This window comes from Corvus hawaiiensis, chromosome 19 (genome assembly GCF_020740725.1).
Source record: "Corvus hawaiiensis isolate bCorHaw1 chromosome 19, bCorHaw1.pri.cur, whole genome shotgun sequence".
NCBI classification, from domain to species: domain Eukaryota; kingdom Metazoa; phylum Chordata; class Aves; order Passeriformes; family Corvidae; genus Corvus; species Corvus hawaiiensis.
This window is the reverse complement of record NC_063231.1, coordinates 6,729,713-6,756,021: the sequence shown is the minus strand read 5'-3', so window position 1 is coordinate 6,756,021 and position 26,309 is coordinate 6,729,713. Positions and strand designations below refer to the sequence as shown.

The window sequence follows — 26,309 nt, the reverse complement described above, 5'->3', positions numbered from 1 at the left end:
GATCACTCCACAGGCAGGCAGGGCTCCTCTGAAGGGCATTTTATCTGTACAAAGCTGATCAAGGGGCTGTTTCAGCCCCCTGGTTCAGACACAGGGAAGAAAGAGCTGGTGTGGGACTGCCTACAGGAGCCCCTGCTGCAGCCTCCCACTGCAAAGGCTGTTCTTCCCCCATATATTACTCTCTTCATCCCTTAAAAACAAAACTAACAGGGAGGCAGGATGAATGCTGCTTTTTCGTCCCCTCTGCCTCTGTTGAGCCCTCTGATCTGAGGAACAGCGCATGGGGACGTGGCAGCAGTGCCCTCTGTGCTGCCTGGGCACCCCGAGCGAGCACAGGGGGGTAATTGCCCGTGTAAGAGGCTGATTTGCACACGCAATTACCCAATGTGCAGCCACTGCCGCAGCCACAGCCCCTCTGGGCAGCAGGGAAAGCTGCACCAAACCTGCTCCCAGGAGCCTGGCCCTTTCCTGGGCTTTCCAGGGTGGATGTGAGTGTCCTGGAAACTAGGAGCCTTCTCTGTGGCCACACCATGTCCTGACTAATCCCAAATTAGGTGCTTTCTGCTCTGAGCAGAAGTGCCAGAACAACATCAAGCCAACACTCGTCATCACGAACCTCCAGGAATTCGGTATCTGGGGCTGAGCTGTGCAATTTAATGTTTTAAGTTACTTTTGGGTGGATAAAGGGTAGCCAAGACCTGGGCACTGATGAAATCCATGGCTGTGGATGCTCTGTGCTCCGTGCTGCCTTCCCACAGCCTTTGGAGCAGAGCATCCCGAACGAGCTGCATCCCTGACTCACAGAAACCTGCTGGGTAAAAGAAAGCCCTCAGCAGTCTCCCTCGCAGCTGAGCTGACTCAAATCCACCTGTGAAAAGCCTGGGGTTTTTTTAAAGTTTTAGGACTTTTAAAAAGGTAATTCTTTAGTTTCTTTCAGTTCTTCAGCTGAACTTGCTGCTGCTTCAAAAGCCTCATTAGTCAAGTGTCCTGGCTGGGACACATGGTGCAGCTGGATCCAGCAGGCTGCAGGGTTCATGCTCTCTGTGTGCTATTCTTTTTCTTCTGTTCAGCTTGATTGAAATGAGTATTTTTAAAATTAAGCAACACCCACGAATGCGGTGAGACTCGCAAGGCTCCAAACGCAGCCCCTGAGTGAAAGCAGAGCACAAGCAAGCTGGCGAGAGCCAGGGGGAAATTTCATTCCAGCTTTCTGAAGATACAGCGCCGCCTAAATAATTTCTCCTTGTCTTTTCCAGCACTGATGGCTTAACATCACCCACTGATGGCTGTGCTTTGTAGATAAAGGGTGTCTATATACCCAGTTTTGGAAGCTTTTTAACGCTGAATAAATCTCAGCCTATCTCTCCCCGGCAGTGCAGGGCTCTGAGTGTGCAGGGGGTGGGCAGCTCTCGGGAGTGGCCCTGCCTGCAGCCACTGCTGCTTTGCCACCGGCTCCTCGTGTGACCTTGGTCACATCCCCTGGCTGTGCAGCATCCCCAGCACCCAGCTGTGAAAGGGGAGAGTTCAAGCTTTCCTTGGAAAGCGCCCTCAGCAGAAACTCTCTGTGTGGCTCTGCTGGGTTTTCACAACATCTTCTACTTCCTGAGCAGGGGTGATCCCGGGGATTGGAGCAGAGTCAGGGCTGAGAGCAGGGTGTCTGAGAAGCGGTGCTGGCCAGGTGTGAGAAGGGCTTTGCTGGAATTTCTGTGCTCTGTTAGAGGCTCTCTGGGTAAGCAGAGCCCCTTGAACCCTTCCTGTGATGCCCTGAGCATCACTTTTGAAAGCCCTTTACCTCAGGGTTGCTGCCTGGCATTGCACTCAGGAAATCCTTCCCAGTGCTTTGGGTTTTACATGAGAGAAACTCCAGCATTCTCCAACTCACTGTCTCCAGGCAGAATAGGAATGAATTTCACCTGCCTGGTCCATCCTGAGCCATCCCTTTTGCCTGTCAGCTGAGCCTTGGGAGTTTTCCTGCTTGGAGAAGCGTTTGCCAAAGGTTTGCATCAGCTCCCTCTCTGCATCCCACCACCAGCCCGTTGTACGTCTGGCTTTGCAGATGCTCCACTTTTATTCTTAGAAAGTCCTAAATATTTCCGCTTTCCTTCTGAATAACTCCAGCGATCGGGGGTTGCTGATCACTCTGACGAGCTGTGAATCCATCCTATTTAATGCTGAGTTTCTCTCTGAGCCTTTAACTTGGCTGGGCACCAGGTCGGTGGCGGCAGCGCTGACAGGCATCGCGCCTTCCCCTCTGAGCAGAGATGACATTTGAATTGAAGCTTCATCAAGAGCCTTTTACACTGCAGATTTCCAATGCATAAATGCTATATATGCTGGTAAATGTACCTGTCACCTCACCAGCTGGTGACATCCTGACATTTGCTCTCCCTGGGTATCTTCCCTTGCCAGGGATGCAGATTGATTCTTCCCGTGCTTCCCCTTGCCTTGGGAAGTGACCTTAGAGCTGGGGACTGGTGGTGTTCTCACTGGACTTGCTCTTTAGTGACTGAACTCTACTGACATTTTTTTCTCCGGTACTGGGTTCTCTCAAGGCACTTGAGCTGTTGGTTACCAGCAAGGTGTGGACCCTGTAGTCTGGGGCTGGGGCTGAGCTTGGTAGTGCTGTAACACCAGTTCTGGTAGCCGTGTCCAGCAACAGGGGCAGGAGACCACCTTCTTTCTCTTGGCCTTGGTGTTCAAGTGTTTGCTCAAGCTTCTGGGTTGTTGTTTGGCTTGTTCCTTTAAATTTGGCATTATAATTGTTCTTTAATGAATTAAATCAAAATGCATTTTACAGCACGTCCTTTGCAGCTTACAAGCACTCACATCTCTGGAAGTGCGTCTGGAGCTGTCATTAATCAGAAAATGATTTGTCTTGGTGCAAGTAACCGTGTGCTGCTCTGAATTTTGCTGGCAGCCTCTGTTTTAATAATGGATGAAAGAAAAGCTGTGTGTTTGGTATGGGCTTTTAACCTGAATATTGCTAACCATACAGAAATCTTTTTGAACAGCGAGTGAAACTTGACAGCCATGACAGCCAGGGAAACCACTGCCCCTCTCCTCACCTTAGCCAAAGCTTGCCCAGTGCAGGGAGTCCTGTGCACTGAGGAAGGGGCTGGTTTTCTACCCCCAGGGCAGGTGGGATTTTGTGAACACACTGCCTTCCTTTTTGGTCAGAGGCTGAGAACAAATTTGTAGTATCCATATGTGCCTGTCCAACCTCCATCTCCTGGGACTGTCCCATTGCTGTGGGGGTCAGCTAAACAGAGAGGAATATGTTGAGGTTATTTTCATCTTAGTTATAGTTTGATCATCATGATCATTCTCGTTAGAGCCTATCAGGTAAAGCCTCACTGCATTAAACATGGAGTTGTTTATTTGGGGGAGTCTTCTCCCCCCTGGGTGCCCCTCACCTGCTGGAGGACAGGAGGGAGAAGAGTGGGTTTGGCTGATGGCAGCAAGAGCAGAAGCCTCCAGTGTGCTGCAGCCATGGCAAACCCAACACAGCACTGATGGATCCTGTGGGATTTCCAGCAGGGAGGGAAGGGACAGCACTGATGCCTTTGTGCAAAGAGCGACCGAAACTTCCTCCAGAAACTTGATGCCTAATCAGGTGAGATTAATTCAGACCAGGGCAAGTGTGGAGGAAGGTTGTAACTGTGAAGCAGAGAGCCTGTGTGTGAGATGGGGCTGGAAGAACTTGATTTGTTTGACTTTGCAAAATCAAGGCTGAGAGGAGATGTGATTTGTCCTCTGTAAATACATGGGTAGGTAAACATCAGAGACAAATAACAGCTCGAGAAGCTACTTAAACGACAGTGCTGCCATAAGAACAGATGTAAATGAGCTTGTCCTGAATACATCCAGGCTGGAAGTTAGGCTTCTAGCCATCAGAGTTGGAGGGAGGGAACCACCCAGCTTGTTTGGAGATGGAACTTGATAATTTTCGGAAGAAATTAATATCCTGTGGCTGCCTGTGGCAGTGGGAGCCCGACTGCGTGGGGAGCCTCAGGGTTGTGTCCCTTGACTTTGCCTGGCTCTGCCTCTTCAAGAATATTCTGGGCAGAACTCTTGGATCTTCCCACAGCCAAAGTCCTGGAGGTGTTGTGACTGAGGACTCTGTTGTGCTTGAGCAAAGGTGCCATGAGAAGAGTCAGAGGTGCTGGGGCACCCCAGGGACTTGCAGCCATCCAAGTGCATCCTAAGACTAAGTCCTGGGGATGTTGCTGCTCCGTGTCCTGAGCAGACTCTACCAGACAGTGGGAGCATGGGAGGTTCCTTGGTCCATGTTTGCCCCATTTTTAATCTGCAAGTGTCACCAGTTTTGTTCCCACCTGCCAAGGGTCTCTGCTGGGCAGAGGTAGCAGAGCTCAGTGTCCTGTGCTGCTCATCTTCTGTGGCCCACAGAGGGGTCTGCACCAGGAGGTGTTCTTCCTTTCAGGACTGTGGTGGTGCTCAGCACAACAAACTGGGATTCATTACAGTATCTGTAAAATTGTTAAAAACAGGGCTGTGCCTGGAAATTTCCCCTCTGGAGCGTGCAGGGATTTTCAGAAGCTTCTGCCTGGCCCTGTGCAAAAAGAGGCCCAAAGCAGATGAGAGAGAGAGAGAGAGATCTGTGGCTGTGTGAGCTGGTGTATCACATTCCCCCTCATTGACTTTATCCCGATACGCAAACAACCTTTAATTAATTCCTCTGGCAAACTTTCCTGATGGGAGAGACGCAGTAACAAGTCCCTCTGTGAGCGGTTGGCATTTAATGTTTGCTTTATAATGTTTGATAATCTAACATTTCTCCACCGGATCCGTGACACTCCTCAGTGGTTTTGTGTCTTTCTCAGGATGCTGGAGTATTCCCTGGACCTGCAGAACGTCAGCTTCTCAGCCGTCCGCACCGTCCGAGTCCTGCGGCCACTCAGGGCCATTAACAGGGTCCCCAGTAAGTCAGATCCTAATTCCTCCCTGTTGGGGCCAGCTCTCTGGATCCACGCCCCAAAGATGGAAGGGCAAACCCAGATGCTTTGATCTTACATCACAGCTCAAACGTTTGCCCAAGCCTGGCAGTGCTGGGTGCTACCACCACTATCTGGGCTCTTTTTGACACCTGTGGCATCAGAGAGGAGTCAATAAGGTATCCAGGACTGTCTTCAGACACCTTCCTTTCTCATCTGAAGAGGGCCTGAGGAGGCTACTAAAGGGCTGCAGGTGATAGGGATTGACTGAGCCAACAGCCTTTGCCAGGCAGTACAGGCAGAGGGGTCTGAGCTATGCTGCTCCCACCCTCCCTGACATGCTCCATCCTCCCCTGGAGAAATTGGGGTGAGGAAGTCTTGTTGTGCATGGAGATAGTCCCCTGGGAAGTGCTGAGGACCCCAGAGCTGGTCCATACAGCCCAAATACATACCATACGGCCCCAACATCTCCAAAGCAGACCTGGGTGGGATGGGCAGTGGCTCTCCAGTCCTGGTTTCTCTCGTCATGGACAAGGGTCTCAGCCCTGCCTGAAGCAGCAGTGGGTGGCATTGCCTGCTGCTGCATGGCAGCCCAGTCCCAGATGGCACTGGCCATCACAAACCCTCCCACTGCCCCGTGCTGGGCAAACCCCCGTGCTCCATGAGAGACACCGAGCACCGTCCCTCTCGGAGCTGTAGGGATCAGGTATGTTAAGTACAACTGCACCAGAAGCATCCTTCTCCTGGTCCTACAATCCTGCTCATCAAATCCAGTACTGTTTTAGCCAAATTAAATCTGAGTCTGCACGCCCCTATCTGAACTGGCCCAATGCCTTGATGAGAACTAATCAGCTTCAGTTCTCTCTGCTGATGCTGGAAGTGCCTGGGATCTATTTATTTTCCTGCTCCTGACTCTTGAACTTAATCTGGCTTTGCTGCTGATGTTTCAATCATTACAGAAGCTTCAGAATCCTGTTTGCAATGGTTTTTTTTTTATCCCCGCTGCTGAACTGGTGGATAGCTGAATTTATCCACCACTGTCTAACTGGGGATGTAATTCACTTAATGTGTTTTGAAATGCTGGGTAATTTATCTTGTCCTCTCTGCAACGTAGTTACAGTGGGATAGAAATGCAAGGTGGGAAAAATAAAAAATGAGCTTTGTATGATGATCAATGCAATAACCACAGAAAGTAATTTTAGTTAATTAGGAGTTGATGCAAGGTGGTTGTTCCCCAGTAATGGAGTAGAAGAAAAACCCTGAGAGAGGAGGTGACAGCATCAGGATAAGAGAAAAAAGTCTTCCTGAATATCAAAGTAAAGGGTGCAACAGTAACGCTTTCTTGAGATAAAAGTCAATATAAGCAAGTAAGAGAATGTAGAACATGGGGAAAGAAGGAGAGTGAGAGATGAGCAGAATATTACACGGATGTCAGATTAAATCATTTTTTTGTGTGTAAATGTCAAGTTGAAGTCACCATCAATTTGTCTTTGTTACAGAACTGGCTGTTCCTGAACTTGTGAGAATTAACTGCCAGAGAGAGTCCTGTATATTAAAGAAGTGAGGGCATTTAGGGTAGATGAGGGGAAATAGGGAAGGAAGGGAATTTTGAAATATACTGAGTGGAGAAAAAATACGATTGAGCAAAGGAGAATGTCAGAATTTAATCTGAGGGAAGAAAGGAAACATAATTGCTAGAAAACTTTGGAGAAGAGGACTTGAGCAGGAAAGGTAGGTCTGGTGTCCAGTAGCAAGGCACGAATGAAGGCGAGTGTTCCAGGGGCTTTGGGGGGAAGCCAAAGGGGATGGGAAGCTGTGAGTGTTCACAAGCCACATGTGGGTGATGAGGATGGAAGGAAAAGAATAGAAGGAAATATAGTAGGAAAAGTATCAGTGGAAAGGAAAAGGTCAGGAGGACAGAGCTGGAACAAGAAGATTCAACGTGAGGTTTTCCTCTTTGCCTCAGGTATGCGCATCCTGGTGACGCTGCTTTTGGACACGCTGCCCATGCTGGGGAACGTCCTCCTCCTCTGCTTCTTTGTCTTCTTCATCTTTGGCATTGTGGGAGTCCAGCTGTGGGCAGGTTTGCTCAGGAACCGCTGCTTCCTCCCTGAGAACTTCAGCATGTGAGTCTGTGTGGGCAGCACCAGTGTCTCCCCAGCTTGAGGGAAGCTGTCCCTCCAGGATCTCCTCTGTAAAAAAGCCCCTCTCTTCTGTAAATGCTCCCTGCTCGTAAATGCCACCATCACTCCTGCTTGGGCACACACAGCAGGAGCAGAGCGAGCTGTGACAATTTGCCATTTGCATTTGCAGGCTGTCCTTAACCCTCAGCTGGCACTTGGGAACCTCTCTGATTGATAAAAGCCTTCAAGAAACCCTCTGAGAATGGGAATTCAGGCTTTCTAAATTCAGCATATCATTAATGTGTGACCTTTTCTGTGTGGAGACGCTCAGGTCTGAATCCCCTTCAGTGGCTGGTGGTGTTTGTTGCCATGACTTTTGTAGTCCCACCTAAACCCCCGGAAACGCTGATGGAGCTTCCGTGCATTTTTGATGCTAGATACTTTTCAGCCTCAGAGCAAGAGACAGTCTCTATCCCAAAGTGTTAATTTTCATGGATCCCTGAATTTTAAGGCCAAAAAGACTGTTGTGATCAGTTTTCTGATCACACTGATGTAGCACTGTTTGGACAGTGGTTAAAGTACCTGATAGCTGACCGCCTCTTCCAGAGTTTCCATGCCTGTTCTACCTACCTGCTTTTTTCAACCACTTCCATCCCTTCAAATGCTTGGAGAAAGGCAGGTGACTGCAAACCCCTGATGGCTCTGCCAAGTTCTGCCACCCCTGACACCTTTCAGTGGATTGCTGACTCCCCAGGGTGGATCTGGCTGGATTCACACCTGGATGGAGGAATCTTACAAGCCCAAAGCCTCTTTCCTGCACGCAGCAGGACCATGTTGCTGCTGCTGCTGTGGCCAGGCTGGCATGAGGCACCTTCCAACATCTCCCACCCACCTCCTGATCAACTCCCACCCCTCTTGTAGGTCATGCCCTCGAAGGGTGGCTGGAAGTGCCATTACCAGGACACGTCCCTGTTCAGTAAATGTCAGCAGAGCAGGGGGACAGTTTCACCACCGAGAAAATCCAGTAGAGCCACAGGTTTGGGTGCTGTTTAATTGAGCCAGAATTCCAGGGGTTTAGATAGGCTTTGAAGGGTATTACAGACAATTCTGCAGGAATTAACCAGGCTGAACTAGGCTTAAAAATATCTTTGCAAGCTTTAGTGGGAGTCCTGGCAGCATTAAGGAGATAGTGTGTTCAGAGCAAGGAGCCAGTTTCTGGCTGGCCATGGGTTGTTTCATCTCCCTGAAGAGTATTTTTGCCTGGTTTGCTGTGGTAAGGCCACCCTCAGAGGGAATTTAGAGCTTATCTGTGGGCTGAACTGACACGGTGAGATGCATATGAAGGCCCTGTCTCTGGTTTTTAGGAATCTTGGGAGGTCCTTGTGCATAGAGTCTCCTTAAACAATTCTCAGCATCTCCAGAAGGACAGGAGATACAGGAGCTTAAACTAACTGATTTCCATCTTACTGCAGCAAAGACATTTCAGAGAAGCCCTGTCACACTGAGTCCTTCTCTTAGTCTCCTAAAGTCAAAGCCAGAGTGCTTCCAGATGGAGTAACTTGTAATAATGCCATCAGAAGGATTGCCAAGGGGTCGAGTGCACTGCCTCAGTTTCTCAAAACCAGCTAGGGACATCAGCTCACCCTGTGGGGCTGCAGTAAATCCAGGGGGATTCCTTCTCTAAAAAATAGCTTCAAGATGCAGAAAAGCTGTGCTGTTACAGCTCCTTGCCAGATTGCCTGCAATTGGTGTGCAAACCCCAGCCCTGTCTGGACTCTTTCAGCCCCTACACGGTGGATTTGGAGCGGTACTACCAGACAGAGAACGAAGATGAAAACCCCTTCATCTGCTCCCAGCCCCGGGAGAACGGGATGCGCTACTGCCGGAGTATCCCAACGCGGAGGGAAGAGGGTCTGGAGTGCACCCTGGATTATTATTCCTATAACGACACCACCAACACGTCTTGTGTGAACTGGAACCAGTACTACACCAACTGCTCTGCTGGGGAGCACAACCCCTTCAAGGGAGCCATCAACTTCGATAACATTGGCTACGCCTGGATCGCGATCTTTCAGGTGAGCCCCATGTGCCAACTGTCACGAGGTGGGCAAACAGCAGGTCCTGCCCCCAACATGTTCCCAGGGGCTGTTTAATTGCACTCCTGGGGGCTGTTCTGTACTAGTGAGCACTTATATAGTAGTGCACAGGTGCTCAAAGTGTTAGGGATACAATATGATGCCTGTTTCGAGAACGTCTCCACCTCACATGCATGGACAAAACCCTGTGGGCGTGCAGTCAGATGCTGCTCATGCGGGGCAGAGCCTAGAGACTGCTCTTCTCTCTGCAAAATGCACTAGTGGCCCTTAAGTCCCACTGGAAAGGGGCTGGATGCAGCCTGGGCAGCTGGTAATGTGGCTGTTGGCATTGGGAGGAGCAGGATTTGGCTCCTCAGCATCTTGTACTGCACCAAGACCAACTATGGGGTGTCAGACATGACCCAGCTAGAAGAAACATTGCCTGTGCACTTTGTTGTAACTGAGCCTTGAGGAGTTTGTTTTCCCTTCCTGTCTCCACCAGGTCATCACGCTGGAAGGCTGGGTGGACATCATGTACTTTGTCATGGATGCACACTCCTTCTACAACTTCATCTACTTCATCCTCCTGATCATTGTGAGTGGCCTTAGGGGAGCAGGGGGGTCCTCCTGGCCTCTGGAGAGAGCAGAGTGGAGTCACCCAGAGGAACAGGGCAGAGGATGCAGTGAATATAAAAGCTGAAGTAGCAACCAGCCTGCTGGGAGAAACGCAGCTTCCCTACAGAATTGTGCTGCAGCTGCATTTTGCTGCAAACATGAGGAAGGAAAGAAAGATGTGCTCAAGCGGTGGTAGATACACTTCTGTTGTTGGTGCTGCTTCTACTACTTCTCTCCTTGTGCTCCAAGCTTCTCTGTCTTGCTTGCCATCTTGAATTTAAGTTTTAAAGTAGGCAAATGTTACCTGGTCTGTTTTTGAGTGCCAGAAAGGGAAGAGGCTGCCCAAAAATTCCCCCACATTGAAGAACCCATCTGCTGGGTCCTTGGTGCAGTGGGGATGTTTCAGGAAAACAGTCCCAAACTTAAGAGAGCGCATTAAGAAAGGAGGGAAGACATTACTGCCCACAGCCCACCCACATTTCACAGCATCATCCAAGACCACCCACAAAGGAGCCAACAAAGAGTTTCTGTGGGGTGGACTTCATGATGGGCTTCATCTATGCAACCAGAATTGTCTACAGTGACTGGCTGAGCTCGTTGTCTAGACTCCCTTTATCGTCAAGGGAGAAAAATAGGTGCTTTAACGGGGTGATTCATCTCCTCTGAAGGTAGACATCCAAAATAAATTAGATGCATTGCAGACTTGATGCGCCTATTTCTCTCTTGACTCTGAAGGATCATTAGGTGCCTCACTCAGATGTAGCTAAGTGAGATGAGTCCTTTTCTTGCTACATAAGTGATCTAAGTCCAGAAAAATAGCTGCACATTGTCAGTTAGGTCATTGTGGGGATTTCTGCTCCTCGTCAAACCAGGACTCAAACCCTGATGAGAACGTAGATGGTTGTTTAGTCCATGATGCTTCTATTAGCTTCCCCAAGAGAGAAACAAACCCTTGCTCTCAGCCTCCCCAAGATGATGGAGAGGAAGAGCAAGCAGTACTTTTCCAGATGCCATGCGAGTAACGTTAGCAGTGTGTGATAGCCCGTTAGCACGTCAGTAATTCCTTGTGATCCAGGCTGGGCTCTACAGAAGGCAGAACCTCATGAAACCCTGGCTGGAAAGAAAATCTCCAAGCTGTGGGTACAGGCTGCTGATGCCCTTGCGTAACAGTCACCCGCAAATTCCGTTAGCAGGGGAAAGGGATCTGCTCGCAAGCTGCCCACACATTGGCAGAGAAAAACACTCCTATCAGGAAGGCTCAGTGCATTCATCGTAATGCCACTAATTGTGATAATTACAACTGCTGTCTGTGGAGGGAGAAAAACACCATCCTAAAAGAGCAAGAGTTTTTGTCAAAATAATCTTCTCTCATCTTTGATCTCTGACGTCCTCCACGAAGGGCTGGCGTGGGAGTCCCTGGGGTGGGAGCTTGGGGGAGTGAGTCAGCCCGGCCAGTGGTCCCCGCTGGGTGACGCAAGGAGTGGGGTTGGCTGGGGTTTGTCCCCCACTCTTTGTGCCCTACAGATCTGTGGGGTGCCACAGCCACACTGAGGTGGCTGATGTCCCCTGTCCCCTTAGGTGGGCTCCTTCTTCATGATCAACCTGTGCCTGGTGGTGATAGCGACACAGTTCTCCGAGACGAAGCAGCGCGAGAGCCAGCTGATGAAGGAGCAGCGTGTGCGCTACCTGTCCAACGCCAGCACCCTCGCCAGCTTCTCAGAGCCAGGCAGCTGCTACGACGAGCTCCTCAAGTACCTGGTTTACATTGCCCGGAAAGGCAGCAAGCAGCTGGTGAAGGCCTACAGGGCGGCAGGCGTGAGGATGGGCTTCCTCAGCAGCCCCACGAGCAAGGCAGGAGCCGAGCGGCACGCCAGGAAGCGCCGGAGCAGGAAGAGATCCTCCGTGCACCACCTCATCCACCACCATCACCACCACCACCACCACTACCACCTGGGCAACGGGAACCTGCGGGCGCCCCGTGCCAGCCCAGAGATCAGCGATGTGGAGACCAGCTCACTGCACAACGGGACCAACCGGCTGATGCTCCCTCCCTCGGCACCCAACTCCCTGGGGGCCCCCAGTGCCTCTCCCAGCAACACCGAGTCTGTGCACAGTATCTACCATGCCGACTGCCACTTCGAGCCGGTGTGCTGCCGGTCGTCCCTGACACAGCCAAGCCTCGGCTTGCCAAGCCCAGAGGGGATCCCCAAGAACATCGTGGGCAGCAAGGTGTACCCCACAGTGCACTCCAGCACCTCCCATGAGATGCTGAAAGAGAAGAACCTGGGGGAGGCGGCGGTGGGTGCTGGGAGCAGCACCTTGACGAGCCTCAACATCCCGCCCGGGCCGTACAGCACCATGCACAAGCTGCTAGAGACACAGAGCACGGGTGAGCTGGGGCTGGTTCTGCATCTGGGGCTGCCCTCCAGACATACAGTTTTTGTCCTAATTTTTTTCTCTCTCTGAATTTTTACAGGGTTCTTTTCAGTCCATGTTACAGAGAAAGGTGATGGCTTTCCAGGTGAGATGAACAGGAATCTTCCAACCTACCTAATGCCTCTTATAGCCAAATTTAGGAGAGAGGTTTCAACCTCCCAGACTTCATACCTGCAATAATCCAAGGGATATGAGGATTTTCAGTGAATCCATTTTCTTTGCAATCCCCATCTTGTAGATTAGACAAGTACAAGAGAGCTGGAGAGGGACTTTGACAAGGACATGTAGTGATAGGAAGGGGGGAATGGCTTTAAACTTTGCAGAGGGTGGGTTTAGATTAAATGTTAGGACAAAATTCCGTGATTTCCCCCCACCCCCGAACCATTTACAGGGAACACTTCCCAAATCCTGTACTCCCAAAATCAGCTAGAGATTGTAGATGGACACCTTCCAGATCTGAGTCCTATCACACCCCTGAGCACCGTGTAGCTCTGCTCCCATGGGACACAAGGCTCAGGGAGATTGAGTGTCTGCTTTGTGTGAGTGCTCAAGGGCAATCACAGATGCTGAGTATTAAAAATCTGTGATTTGCTCAGGAAGCCTGTAAGAGTCAGACACTGAATGCATCTTTATTGGATCAAGGGTTTCATATTTTCACTGCAAGATGCTCTTTCCCCCTCCACATCCTGAGATTTGGGAGTTCAGGCCAGTGTAGTCCAAACACTCAGCCTCCAAGAAGTGTTTTGGCCAAGCTTTCCCAGGCAGTCACTGCCTTTTCCACCCCACTGCAGTGGCATTGACCTTTCCAGCCAGGAGCTGTGCAGGGAAGAGACCAAATCCTGCCCCCAGCCCAGAGACTAAACACACAGACCTGGGCTCTGAGTTGGTTTAGCACAGGGTTTGCATTCTCACTGCTGGGTGCTGCCACGCAGGAGTCAGGCGCACGCGTTGCCTCTCTCCTCGCAGCCAGCTGGTGGGAATTTTGGGGAATATCCTGCTGGTATTTCACCCAGGAGACACCTGGCAGCTGCCATTGAGGGCAATGTGTGGAGAGGGAAGCTGGTGGTTTTGGAGCATCAGCAGAGGGAGCAGGAAAGAAGGCTGCTAACAGTGCTCCCAATAATGACAGCCGGGAGCCTGCCAGGACCGGGGCAACCAATTGCTTCCTCCTTCCTGTCATGGCTGGAGATGTAATGAGGTGTGCTCAGGGTCCACAGCTGGGGTGTGGTGTCTGTCTGGGGGCAACAAAGAGAGCTTCATAAGAAGAGAGAAGAGCCAGGGTTTTAACCCAGCAGGAGCCCTTTTCTAATAAGGAAATGCCTGTCGTGTCAGGGGCAAAGGCTTGGCGCTAACAGGGACTGGGGGTTGCTTCCTGCAGCCCCCTGTCCCAGCTGACGAGCTGCCCTTTCCCTGTCCTGCTGGCATTTCAGGTCCCTGCCAAAGCTCTTGCAAGATCTCCAGCCCCTGCACCAAGCTGGATGGTGGGTCCTGCACCCCCGAGAGCTGCCCTTACTGCCTCACAGCACTGGCAGGCGAGGCCGAGCTGTCGGACAACGAGACGGCTGACTCAGACAGCGAGGGGGTCTATGAGTTCACACAGGATGCCCACTACAGTGACCAGCGGGACCCACAGCGGGGCAGAGCCCGGGCCAGGAGAGCCAGGCGGGTGCTGGCCTTCTGGCACATGGTGTGTGAGACCTTCCGGAAGATTGTCGACAGCAAATATTTCGGCCGTGGGATCATGGTGGCCATTCTCATTAACACGCTCAGCATGGGGATCGAGTACCACGAGCAGGTGAGTGCTGTCCTGGCAGCTCCTGGTGCAGAGGGGTTGCGGGTGGGTTTATGGGTCCGAATCCAGCTGCTGGCGGGATGATTTGGGGTGAGAGGCATCGGAATGCTCTGGGAAGGGTCCCAGGGTGAAACAAGGCAGGCTTTTTCCTCTGAGCCTGTTTCCAGGTTGCAGCAATCACCTTGACTGGTACCTGGCTATGTGAGCTCCTGCATCCCAGCCCTGCCTGGGATGGTCAGCACCATGCTGAGACCACTGCCCCCTGGGCAGCACCAGGCGGTGCTGGGGTCTGTGGTGAGGGGACCAAGGAGGGGAAGCAGCCCTTTGCCACCAGGCAGTGTGAGCCTGGCAGTGCTTGGGGTGCTGCCGGCAGCTGTGCGTTCTGTGGGCTCTGGGGTCGGTGCAGCTGCAGGCAAGGAACTCTATTGAATTTGCACTCTCTGGAGAGGAGGTAACAAATGGCTTTGCCTCCTCGGTGAATGCTCCAGTAGCAGCATGATGAGTCCAAAATAGACTCATCACTGGCTATTCCTCCGCTCGATTATCTGAGTCCTTGCAGGCAAGAGGCTGCCTCTCCTCCAGCCTCTCACCACTTGTCACCTAGCAGAGCTTTCCCTATATATAGTCATTAAGAAAAGGAGTTGCCACGTTCCTCTTGAAACATCTCCATGAGGATGACAAGAACTCTGCTTTCAAAGAGGCTTTGCATGCTCTGGCCTCACGTGGGTTTTGTGGCTGCTGCTGGGGCCCGCCTGGCGTGGTGCCCTTGATCCTGCCTCAAGCACAATGTGTCTTGGGGCTGCAGGTGCATGCTTCCTTTGGGGTGAAGAGTTTATTAGTGGGGACGCAGAGATGCTGCAAAACCTTGTTATAGACCCCTCCCATTCTTGAGGGCTCCCAGCATGTTGCTTCTTCTGGGATGCTAGAGCTCTGTGCTCCCAGAAAGACACAGCCACCCCTGCACCAGCACCAGCCTTGGCTGGGAGCTCGTTGCATCTCAAGTCGTGACTCCACTTTTCTCCCCTCCTGGCATGTTTCATGTTTGCTGAGTTGCACATGGTTGCATGCAGAGGTGTTTCTCCCCCAGCTCCCGGTGGAAGCGGTGCTGGCTGCAGATTGACTCCCAGTTCCCCTGTCATCCTGTGGCATTAATGCCTCAGTGACCGAGTGCTGGGGAGACGTGGCTGTGCTCAATGTGTCCCTTCCAGCCAGCACCTTCCCCTGAGGCCCTGACACAGTCTGGCTGGCTGTTGTTTTCAGTACAAATTAAACAGTGGCGCACTCCAAAGTCCTGCTGGTTTCACCTTCATTTGCTGCCCTTGGTGGGAGCTCTGCTTGAGTGATTCCACCTTTATTTAATAATCTTGGGAAGATCATCTCGGAAGAAGCTGGGAGGAGGTGGTTCACAGAAACCAATAAACACTTTTATTCCTCCCTTGGCTGGAGGGTGGAAACAGATCCTTGATCTCTTTGCTGTGACTGCCCAAGGGGCAGATTGTCAAAGCTCATTCCCCTTTACCAGGGACATCTTTGGGAGATGCTGGTGTGGACTCCCACCTGGGGGGACCACCCCACTGGGGATGGGTGGCTGAGCAAGCTCCCATCATCAAACACCCTAGGTGCAACACAACTCCTCAATTCTTTGCCTTGGGAGAAGTAGGGCAGGGGGTTTCTGGTTTCTGCCCTGGCCAGTGGTGAGTCCCAGCAAACATCTGGATGACAAGAGGCAGATTTTTGTGTGGTTTTCGGGTAACAAGGGTGAAGGAAGCTGGTAAGCGTGGGGGGACTCCAGACACGGTGGGTGGTTTCTTTCTTTAATGGTATTTTGAAGCCACTACTGCTCCAGATTCCTTTCTCCCAGGCATTTGGAGGGAATAGCAGAGCTTGTTTTTATTAGTTCATCTGCTTGAAGTGGCGGCAGAGAACAGAGAGGTGTTTCTTTGTAACCTCAGAAGGCTTAGAGTTGGCAATTTCATAATCTGACAGTTATGAGAACAGGAATTAGAGGGGCAAAATGCTGGACTGGGCCTTCCTGCAGAGATTATAAACACTGAAACGTGATTTTTTTTCTTTTAGAAGAGCCTTACCTAAAAGTGTGAGTGATCAACCATGTCAAATTTATCTTTACTGACTGATGTTTGCAAAGACATGAGGGCGCTTGAAGAGTACTTGACTCCATGACTTTCTATATTAAGCTCTCTGCTTATTTAGACAATATTTACCTCTTGGGCTTTCCACATGCTGCCCTGGGCACAGTGGGCTATATTAGGGTAAATATTTTAAGGGCCTATTTTAAGGTGTCATGTCAAAACCTTGTGTTGTTTAGCAGCCCTTGGCAGAGGGGCTGCTCCTCTCTGAGAGGAAGGACGGGCTGGAGGTTACTCGAGAAGGAAGAGGCTTCTGTCCACCCATCTGTCCCCAGCAATGCTGGCTGGGATTCAGAGCATTACCAGAGCATCCTGGTCTTCAAGGTCCTCATAAGATTATGAGGATCCTCATAATAACCAGGGAGAAAAGTTTGCCCCTCTGGAGGTTTGACATCTCACCTTGGGACATGCAGCCTAGAGAGACCCGAAACAGTCTTTCAGTCCCTTGCTTAACAGACTCAGCAACCAGAGTAGGCCAGGTTGGGATATTTAAGATGACAGTGGTTCTCTGAAGGCACATAAAGATGAGTGGCAGTTGGGAGTGTGTTGGAAACACTGGCCCCAACCTCCTGCTGTTTATTTGCACTCACTCATCAGTCAGCCTGGCCAGACTGAGCACCCATGGCCAGGGCTGCTAGATGAAGCTCCTCTTCCACCCAAAGCTCTTTTCCACAGGCCACCTTCCATAGTAAATTTTCAACACACATTTTACCATCACATGGTTGGGGCTTCCAGAGCTGGATTTCCTCTTAGCTCCTTCTGGCATGAGCTGACTGACTTTCTCACTCAACACCAGGTTGTTTCCACGTGGTTCCTGCACGTGCCTGAGCTGTAGGTACACCTGACCGGGTGTAATTCTGTGTTTCCTTCCCACCCCACCCATCCAGATCCAACTCCTGCTCTTCTCTGGCTCTAGGTGCAGTGGGAGGGAGGCAGAGCAGTGTGAGGTGCTCGCAGCACTCGCCACATCGCAGCTGCTGGGCAGCGGTGTGAAATTCTCTGTCAGGGAAATGACAACCAGATTGCCACGGATTATTTACGTGGCTGCTAAATAGCTTGTTTTTCTACAGAGATGAAGCAAAATGCAGGTAGAAACTATTAGCTTTGGATAGAGGAATATAAAGGTGATTTAAAGGTAGACTCGGGGGGATTTTAAATACACTGTTGAACCAATTGACTGATTTGCCTTAGGGAAGCTGAGCCTCTGCAGCACTGCGGGTTCAAACAGCTGGGGCTTTGCGAAAGATTGTTCTGCCATAGAGCAGGAGTAAAATGTGCTGCTAAACCAGAGGGTTTTTGTGCTGCTTCCCCCCCAGCCCTGGCTGTAAGCCAGGCTCTGTTCCATAATGTGCTGCTTTTATTTTCCTTTTTTTCCCTCCAAGTCCTTTCTTGGAGTGAAAAGCAAAGGCTTTAGTACGAGGCGTGATGTTGGACTCCTCAGCAGGGGAAAGAATTCGGCAAGGGCTTCCTTGAGGAAGGGCTTTGGGGTTTTGTTTTTGTTTTTAAAATCTGGTTCATATTGAGCTTCCTGGCTGTTCTGAGTTTCCTTGTCTGAACTCGCATTGTATGAACTATACCCTACATATTCATTTGTTTAAATAGCACTTGAATTTCAGCCGCCGTCTCTGCGGTGTTTTGCCATTGTTAACATAACAAGAAAGAGACTGGAGAGTCCTTCACTGGCCTCCCCAAAGCTGCAGTGGGTTCAAATCCCTGCCTGGATCTTGTGTGGACTTGGATCTAGGTTGATCTAAAACCCTGGTGTCTCTGAAAGAAAGAAGAAAAAAATGTGTTCAGACCTGCGGGGAACCTTCAGTTAATTTTTAAGAGCAAATTGGAGAGGTGACAAGGGTGAATGACTCTCTGGGACAGCACCTAAGGAGAAAAGCTCATTATCTATCCATGGGAGGCAGTTCTTTAGGGAAGTGGGATGAGGCGATGCCTGACATCCCCCCAGCATGAGTACAGCCAGTGGAGGACCCCCAGCTACCTGCAGGGTGTTGTAAGGATCCACAAAGCCACAGTGCCCTAAGCAAAGGTGGGCAAACTCCTTCTGCGGGAGACAGGAGCAGCCTAAGACCATGGCAGTATCTCAAGCTGAATTCCTGGTGCATCCTGCTGCAGGGGAGAGAGAAGGGTACAGATGATGTAGAGTTGTCACTGGTAACATTACGATCTAATAGCTGCTGCAGCACGGAAATATCAACCATCTGTCCCAAGGAGTCAAAGGAAACCTTGCTGGCAAAATGCATTAAAGTGTCTATTTATGTAAACAGTCAAGGCTCGAGAACATGAAGGTTGTCTTAATCAGCATCACAGAACATGAAATTTTTAGGTATCCAGGATGATGGAGAGGGGAGGTGAAGGGTTAGAAAACCTGCCAGCGTGGAGCAACCATTAGGCTGCAGGTTCAAGCATTAATAATAGTCACCTAAATGGTATTTATGTACTTCTGCTTCTGCCTGAATTCAATGTGCAGGGAAGAAGGTGACTGGAAATTATTAGCTGTCATGACACTCACTGATTGATTTCTCCATGTAGGAGGAAAAGTGGATTGTTCCACGGAGAAATGGTGTAAGGGAGCTGGGCAGTGGGGATGTGGCAGGCTGGTGCAGGTCTCGGGGTGCTTGCATGTCCAAAGCTCTGGAGAGTAGTAGGTCTGGATCCCTGTATGAGCACTGCCTCAAAAGATAAGGGTGTCTTTGGGATGAGAGGTACTTTGCTCCCAGGACTTGGTGGTCAAGAGCATCCCAGCCCCCACCAGTTTCAAGCCCAGTTGAACATTCTGCTGCTGGTGGATGGCAGCTGCAGATTTGTCAGGCATGTGGAGGCTGCTCCTTTGACCATCCCTGTGTGCTAAAATGAGATCTTGCCCAGTGCCCGTTCACCTCCTGAGGAGGCTGTGGGAGATCTGGGGATCAGTTGCTGCTCACCCTTGCCTGGCTGCATAGCACAGCCGTGGACAGCACCGTGTCCCTTCCAGCCTCTGTGACTCCATGCCAGGTCAGTCCAGGACACTCCTATTTTGGCTTCTTTGATGCATATGGATTTGTGTCAGGTCTCCAGGTCAGGAAGGAAGGGAATCCTTTTGTTTTGTAAAAGATTTTTGGTATCTTTTGCACATCTTCTGAGTTGTTTCCTGCGAGTGCAGGCACTCAAAGACCCGTCCCACGTCCAGGCAGCAGCTGGTGCTGCACCAGGGGCTCTCTGCATCACACACTGATGCAAACTGCTGCTGTACCCCTTAACCCTGCACCCCGGCTGTCTCACTCCAGCTGAATGGTACAGCCCAGCTTTGTGGTGACATTTCTGATTTGATGCTTCCCGTGTGAGTCTGATTCCTTAAGCTTTGTTTCAGAAGGGCACTTACACAGGTGTGTGCATCCCCGAATCAATGAGACAGCCTTTCCTTGGAAAACCTCCATCTGCCCTGGGCTCTTCCCAGGAGCTCCCAAGACCCCACATTCATGCAGTGTCTTCTCTTCCTAGAGGTATCTCCACTTCCACTCGGGCGCACATCCCACATCTCTATTTAACTCCATTACACATCTCTCCAGCCCTGTGCCAGCTGCTCTTAGCCAAGCAATCAAAGCCTTGGCAGTTCAGTGAGGCTTTTCCCTCCCTCAGTGCCTTGGTGGCTTTGCCCAACGTAGAGCTTGGAGCTACTGTCAGCTAAATTCCTCGGCACTCCAGCTGCAAGGGGCGCTCCCGTGGCAGGAAAATGAGGTGCCCTATAGGTTTGCACGTGCTGTATTCAATTAGCTCCTGCTTATGCAGAAATTACTCTTATTAATAGCTTGTTGTTGGAGACTGGAGGAGTCAACGCTAATGGAAGTCATCGGACCTGTTAATCGCTGGGATCACTGACTTCAAAACCAGCTCTCTATTTGTTATTGAGGGTAATTCTTTTTATGGACCTTATGGGGTTCTTCTGCTTCTTGGGGATTTAAAGGGTTTATGAGGTCTTGTAGGAGCTCCCATGTTTTAATTGACTCACTTGTGAAGCTCTTCCAGGGGTAAAAAATACAGTGGTGCCATGGTCCTCTTAGTCATTAAAAAATAGGCTGTGCCTACAAAGCAGACTTTACCCTGGTTCTGGAGACTGAATTACTTGAAAATTAAATGAGATTTCATGCAGCTGGAAAGGGTATTTATTTTTATCAGATAAATCAGTTCTCTGCATGCTTTAAGGATGAGCCTATATAGATTCCTTGACACCTACCAAAGTTTTCTTCAGCTCCCTGGTTGGGGAACTGTAAGTGTCAATCCTTTCCTGTTAATTTAGTTCAGAGGCTGGAAATACTCAGGCTGTCTTAGATCCTATCATTACAGCTGTTGTTTCAGTTGCCATCCATACCCTCGTGTTATCTCTGCTCAGGCAGCGTTGAGAAGAGACTCTGGCTTGGTGAAATGCGAAAATGATGTGCGCTTTCAAAACTCGCTTCATCCCTGCGTGGATGAAAAATTGCTGCTCTCTGCAGATAGCCAGGCATTTCATTCTGTTCCTTCTTTGATTATTGTGGTTGTTCCCCTTGGGTGGGAGCCAGGAAATTCAGCTAGAGCATCTGGAGCACCCTCAGCTTGCACCAGCAAATGCTTTCATCTGTAAGCACTTCTGGTTGTTGGTGTTTTCCCAGGGATCAGTCCATATTTTTCCCCGGTTCTCCTGGTGGAGGTTTGTCCCAATGCTGTCAGCACCCACGACTCTGCCCTGCTGCCACTCGTGTCCTCACAGAGCCCATTCCCACCCTGCTCAGCCCGGAGCGGGGACAGGAGCCAAGTGCTTTTTCCCTCATCTCTGCTGGATTTCAGCTCTTTGTTATAATTGGTTTTTTGCTGATGTTAGGGAACGAGCGGCTTTTCCCCCATGGATGTCTGTCAGCATTAGAGATAGTGTTACCAGCACCAGAAACCCAGGTTCAGCAGAACTGTGCAGGAGCCCTACAGTGACAGCGTTTTTCTTTCCCTCTTTTTATTCCCTCCCTCCCCCTAGTCCCTTCTCAAGTACTAATGGGGAGATAAGTTTCAAACTTGGTTTAGATTAACCATAAATAGAGGGTTTTAAATCTCAAGTACTTACAAGGTATGACCAAGTGGAAATGCAGCTTTTGTTCAGCTTAAGCTCCTTCGAAACCTGGGCAGAGGGATGAGCTAGTTCATGTTTTTCTTGCATTTTCTGGGATAATATTAATCCAGAAATCTCAAGCAGAGAGAGATAAGGAGTTCAGGCAAGAATATCTGTGCCTCGTGAGAGTGATAAAGAGAACCCAGCTGCAGGGCTTGGTGATGAGGGGTGTGGTCTGTTTACGGGTCTGGGCAGCAATGGTTTGTGGCAGGTCCCTTCAGGGTGGGTTGATGAAATTCTCCATCTAATTTGGGGCTCGTCCCTTCATTTGCACCCCACTCTCAAGTTAGACAGGAGGTGCCTGAGGACACAGCCCATGGGCAATGGGGGCCAGAGAATTCAGTTGTTTGCCATGGTTACGCAACAAAGATATGCTGGAGAGGAAGGTCTTGCACCAGGAGGTGCCGTGTCCACAGGACTCAGTCCCTTCCTTCCACATCCCTGCGGATGTGGGGATGGAAGGGACATTTGTTGATTGGAATGGGGAAGGCTGGGTGGAAGACAAGGAGATTAGCAGAGGTGGTGGAAGGGGAATCCCTCCTGTGCAGACAGCTCTGATTTCTCTGAAATGAAAGCTGCTTTCCTCCCTTTCTTACAGCATTACTTGCCGTGGCATGAAATATTCAGCCTCTATTCAGCCCGTAAGAAAATCCTTCTTTCCCATGCAGTGAAGGGATGTAACTGGACTTGTTCACTTGTCTGTCAAAGTCATTTCCTTATAATAAATGCCTGTAAATCCTGAACATCCCAGCAGTCCTCCTCCAGCCCACTGAGCAGCGAGCACGCTGCCCTTTTCCATGTCTCCAGCCCCAGGAGGAGCAGAGCAAACCTGCTGCAATCCTGCTACTTTCTGAATTGTTTTCTTTAAGCAATTTGGCAAAGGACGAGTAGAGGAAGCCTATCAGACCCTGATTAAGCATGGCTCAGGTTTGCAGTGCTGGACCCAGGACTATAGTTAAAGCCTGATACCTTTTAAGGAGCCCCAAAGACAATGAATGTCACTGCTGAAAATATGCGTGGATTGAGTTTCTATTTATAAAGTCGCAAGCAGCTCTGGGGCTAACAGGAGCTGTATTTTCTGAAGGGAACCAAAGTGGTATTTTGGATGGTCATGGCTCGGTGGGTGCACTGATACAGGGGGATTAACGTGGATGTGATGAAGGCAGTGCATGGAGAAGGCTTGTGGGTTGAGTGAGGACACAGCCATCAGCTATCAGTGATGGGGAACTGAGCATGGGAGAGGGCAAAGAAAGGGCACCCATTTTGTTAATTAAGGGCTGCTTCTGTTCGCTAGAATTTCTTGTATTTTGCCCCAGGACTTGTGGTCTGGCTCCTGTTTTGAGGTGGACCTGGTGTGTGTCTGCACCCACGTGGAGGGTGGAGAGGATCTTAACAGAGCAGTGTCAAGTTGAAAATCCTATCTTTGTGTGACCCATTTGATTTTTTTCTTATGTATAGATATTAGGAATCTGCAAGTGATGAGTCAGTAAAACATTGTTGGTGTTTCCTGTGAAATAGCTGAGGTCGCTATTTTCTTTCTGTGTTATTTTTCCTAGTTGCCATGGTAATGATTTCAGAAAGGTTTTATTCTTGCAGCAGTTTGAATGGGTTAGAAGTTTTCACGGTCTTCTGGATCTGCTCACAGAAGCAGAGTGATATCCCAAAGATGTCTCTTGGGATCAGGAGGGATCTGCCTCCTGGCTGGTTGTCCCATCCCTCCTTCTGTGCTGTGGGGTTTTTCTGTTTTATTGTTAGAAAGATAGAGAGGAAAGACACTGGGGTGCTTCTGCTCTTTTGTGTTGGTGTCCCAGGGGCAGGGGCTGGGCAAGACCAGGCTTGGCTGCATCCCAGAGCTCGTTGTCTGGACAAGGGGGGTGTGGGATCTGTGCCAGTCATGCCCATGGCACTGGGTGCAGGTCTGATGATGATGATGAAGAGCCTGTGCCCTACATGGGTCTCAGCTGGAGGAAGGCAGGAGTTGGAAGCCTTGAAAGCTCTGGGCACTGCCTGCCAGGGCACTTGGTTGCACTTCATCCAGCAGCAGGGCTTGTTTTTCAGAAATTGGGGAACACAGGCCCCAGGGCTTGCAGTTTTCATGGCCCCAGCTCCTGTCCTCACCTTCTTCCCTACGCAGTGCCCGCAGCCTCGCTTGCTCAGCAGACACCTTGGGGCCCTGTGTGTAGGGAGAAGTGGCATGTGCTCACATAGAAATGGAGCATGTTCCTTCTGCCATTAGAAATCTTGCTCATGAGCTTCTACTCAGCTTTAAAAATAGGGTGAAAAAAATAAAGAAATGCATTACAGCCTATTTCTGAGTGCCAAAAAAGGGCAAGGTGCTGGTCCACCTTTGAGACACCTCTTGAGGCACTCTGGGGACACCTTCCCTTGCCTCCTCCCATCTCCCCTGGCAGTGCCCTGCTTGGTGCCAGACGGCCCTGCCTGAATCCTCCAGGCAGGGTGCAGAGAGCATGCCCTCCTGGCTGCCACGCTTGCCCCCTGCCAGGCAGGGTCAGGTCTGGGTGTGTGCCCAGGGCTCGCATCCTCCCGCCGCCCCTGATGCCGCGCGGTGTTTTCTGAGCGACACTGCCCTGTCTGCTCCGATTTCATGTGCTGCCACAACTTGTCAATGTGCTGTTTGGTACATCAACAAATCGACACTACACAAACAGAAGGCTAACAGGGAATGATTTATCCAGGACAACACGTCTGTGTGTCCAGCAAGGCGAGATGTCCTGGAAACAAAATTCGGTGTTTACTGAGGGCTCGTTGGCAGAGCTGGCGTTTTGTACCACAGCTGAATTATGCTTGGATCTTGCTCTTTCTGGGTGTTGCTCGTTTAATCATAGGATGCTTTCCTTTTAATTAGGCACTGCTGCTACTGATGAGAGAATTAGCAGACTCTTCTTTTAATGGAGAAGCTGAGGCTGTGGCAGCTGTGCTGTAATGGGGGTGGTGGGTAGAGGCTTTGTGCTGGATAGAAACCCCAGGCTCTGCACCTCAAGTTCTGCTTCCTGAAAAATGTCCTTTTTTTAGGGTGATCCTGGAGGGGGTTTTTTTTCCCCACAATATATCATTTAGTCAAAGGAAGGATGTTACTTCCCCCAGGTGCTGTGTTGTGGCCCTCAGAGAGAAAATCTGAGTGATTTTTGCCAGCTCTTTTCCTCACAGCCCAGTGAGGATCCATGGAGCTGGTTGTGTGCCAGGAGTCAGTGACTCTCTCAGGTACATCATGTCTACAGCTGGTCGATAGTGTTTTGATGAGACAGTTATTGTCAGAAAATGGCAGTTTATCACATTTGAAGCTGTTCATGGGAAAGGAGCAGTTTCAGTGAAATGGCCTCAAAAACCCCCCCAACTTTATTGGAATATGTTGTCTGAGGTGTTTAAAATGTCCATTTGGACAGCTGGGGAACAAAAAGTTCCATGTTCTTCTTCAAGCTGACTTTTATTTATGTTTTTCAATTTTGGTTGATTTACAGTACAGAGCACAAGGGATAAAGGATTGGGGACTGAAATAGAGGGTAGAGCCTCCAAGATTTTGTGCAATGTTTTAGTTTGCCAAGTCTGAAACTCTGAATTCCTTTTTGGGATGGGATGATAATTTCAATTCCCATGGGAGAGAAAATCATGTTCCTGCTGTACTGTAATGATGTCTCAGGAAAGAGGTCTCAGACATATTTGTGATTTCTCTAGAGTAGAAGCATCTTATAAATAATCTTATTATCTATATACATCTGTGGCTGAATGAAAATCCCATATCTGGCATTCTCAGAAGGGTCTGAATCCCCACTGCCTGGCTGGGATTCCCCGGGGCAGGATCATGATAACAGCCCCCCTCTCTTGGTACAAATAAATCCCAGTGGTGCTTACGGCAGGGGTGCCCCATGGACCAGCTTCAGCTCTGTGTCCCTTGAAAGGGATGCTGAGCTGCTTCAGGGGACTCATGAGCTGCCCTGGGGACCCCTGAGTGGGGCTGAGGGTCTTGGGGGGCTGCCCTGCTCCACAGATGGCTCTGAAATCCCCCAAGTAATTTGCATCGCCCCATCTCAACTGTTTAGGGATATGTAGTTTCCCAAAGGAAAATAGCTCAGCTGATTTCAGCCAGGTCAGAGTGGGGTGTGCTTCCAGTAGATGCTCAGCTTGCCCACCCCAGCAGAGCTCCAGGCTGCTCTGGAGACTCTTCTCTTCTCCTGGATGCATGAAAGGGAAATCTTCCCTTTCTATTTCAACCCAGTTTGGCCATTAATCTTAGATTTTCGGATATTAATTCTCACCTCTGGTTCAGGAGTTCCCACTCTTCATTTTTATTATGTCTGCCCAGTGTCTCAGCTAATAAAACCTGTTTCGTGCAAGAGAAGTGAAAAGGAGTGTGTGGAGGAGGAGTGGGGGGGCAGGCAGCTTTTTTGGGGTGAAGCAGTGGGAGGCAGAGGGATTTGTCACTGCTGTGTCCCATAGCATTCCCAAGCCAGTGCCAGGGCTATTTGGGTGTTGGATATCTCCTGAGCTGGGTGGTCTGGGAGGGAAATTTCATGGGCCAGAGGGATCATGGCTCCTCCAGTGTGTGCCGGGGGTCCTGGGAGAGTTTCTGTGTAAGTGCTGCTCCCCCTCTGCCTCCCCACATCACCCAGCTATGCCCTGCCAGCACCTCCCATCTGGATTTGCACGTTCCAAAAACATCTCTGACCAGAAAGTACCCACGAAGTCCAAAGTTTCATGAATCCATGCTATTAACATGTCAACCCTTCCAGTGCTGTTGGGTTTTCCATGTCAGCCCCCACGAGGAAGGGATGTTGTGGCTGCGGGAGATGCTGGGCAAGGGGTTTAACTGGGTTGTGCCTGCAGGGCCAGTTAGATTTGACAGCACCATTGCAGAGGGGGAACAGAGGGTGGAAATCAGCCTTCAGAGTCCAGGTTAGTGGTGCTGATGGATGAGAAGGAAAGCTTCCAGGACCACGTCTCCTTTCCAGCCGTATCACTGCGGTACTGATAACAGCACAGCCTGCCTCGGCGCTGGGGCACTCATGAATGAGTTGGCATTTTTTTG

General features: G+C 50.3%; 1 protein-coding gene across 25 annotated transcripts in view; it reads left to right on the top strand.

Moving 5' to 3' along the window:
• CACNA1G (calcium voltage-gated channel subunit alpha1 G) overlaps positions 1-26,309 on the top strand; it is a 146,725-nt gene that overhangs the window by 50,593 nt on the left and 69,823 nt on the right. For all 25 annotated transcript variants that reach the window (XM_048323351.1, XM_048323348.1, XM_048323346.1 and 22 more), the window contains exons 4-10: positions 4,842-4,939; positions 6,919-7,078; positions 8,859-9,150; positions 9,653-9,745; positions 11,344-12,154; positions 12,242-12,286; positions 13,632-13,996. In XM_048323351.1, the coding sequence (XP_048179308.1) occupies positions 4,842-4,939; positions 6,919-7,078; positions 8,859-9,150; positions 9,653-9,745; positions 11,344-12,154; positions 12,242-12,286; positions 13,632-13,996 (1,864 nt within the window). The remainder of the gene's footprint in view (positions 1-4,841; positions 4,940-6,918; positions 7,079-8,858; positions 9,151-9,652; positions 9,746-11,343; positions 12,155-12,241; positions 12,287-13,631; positions 13,997-26,309) is intronic.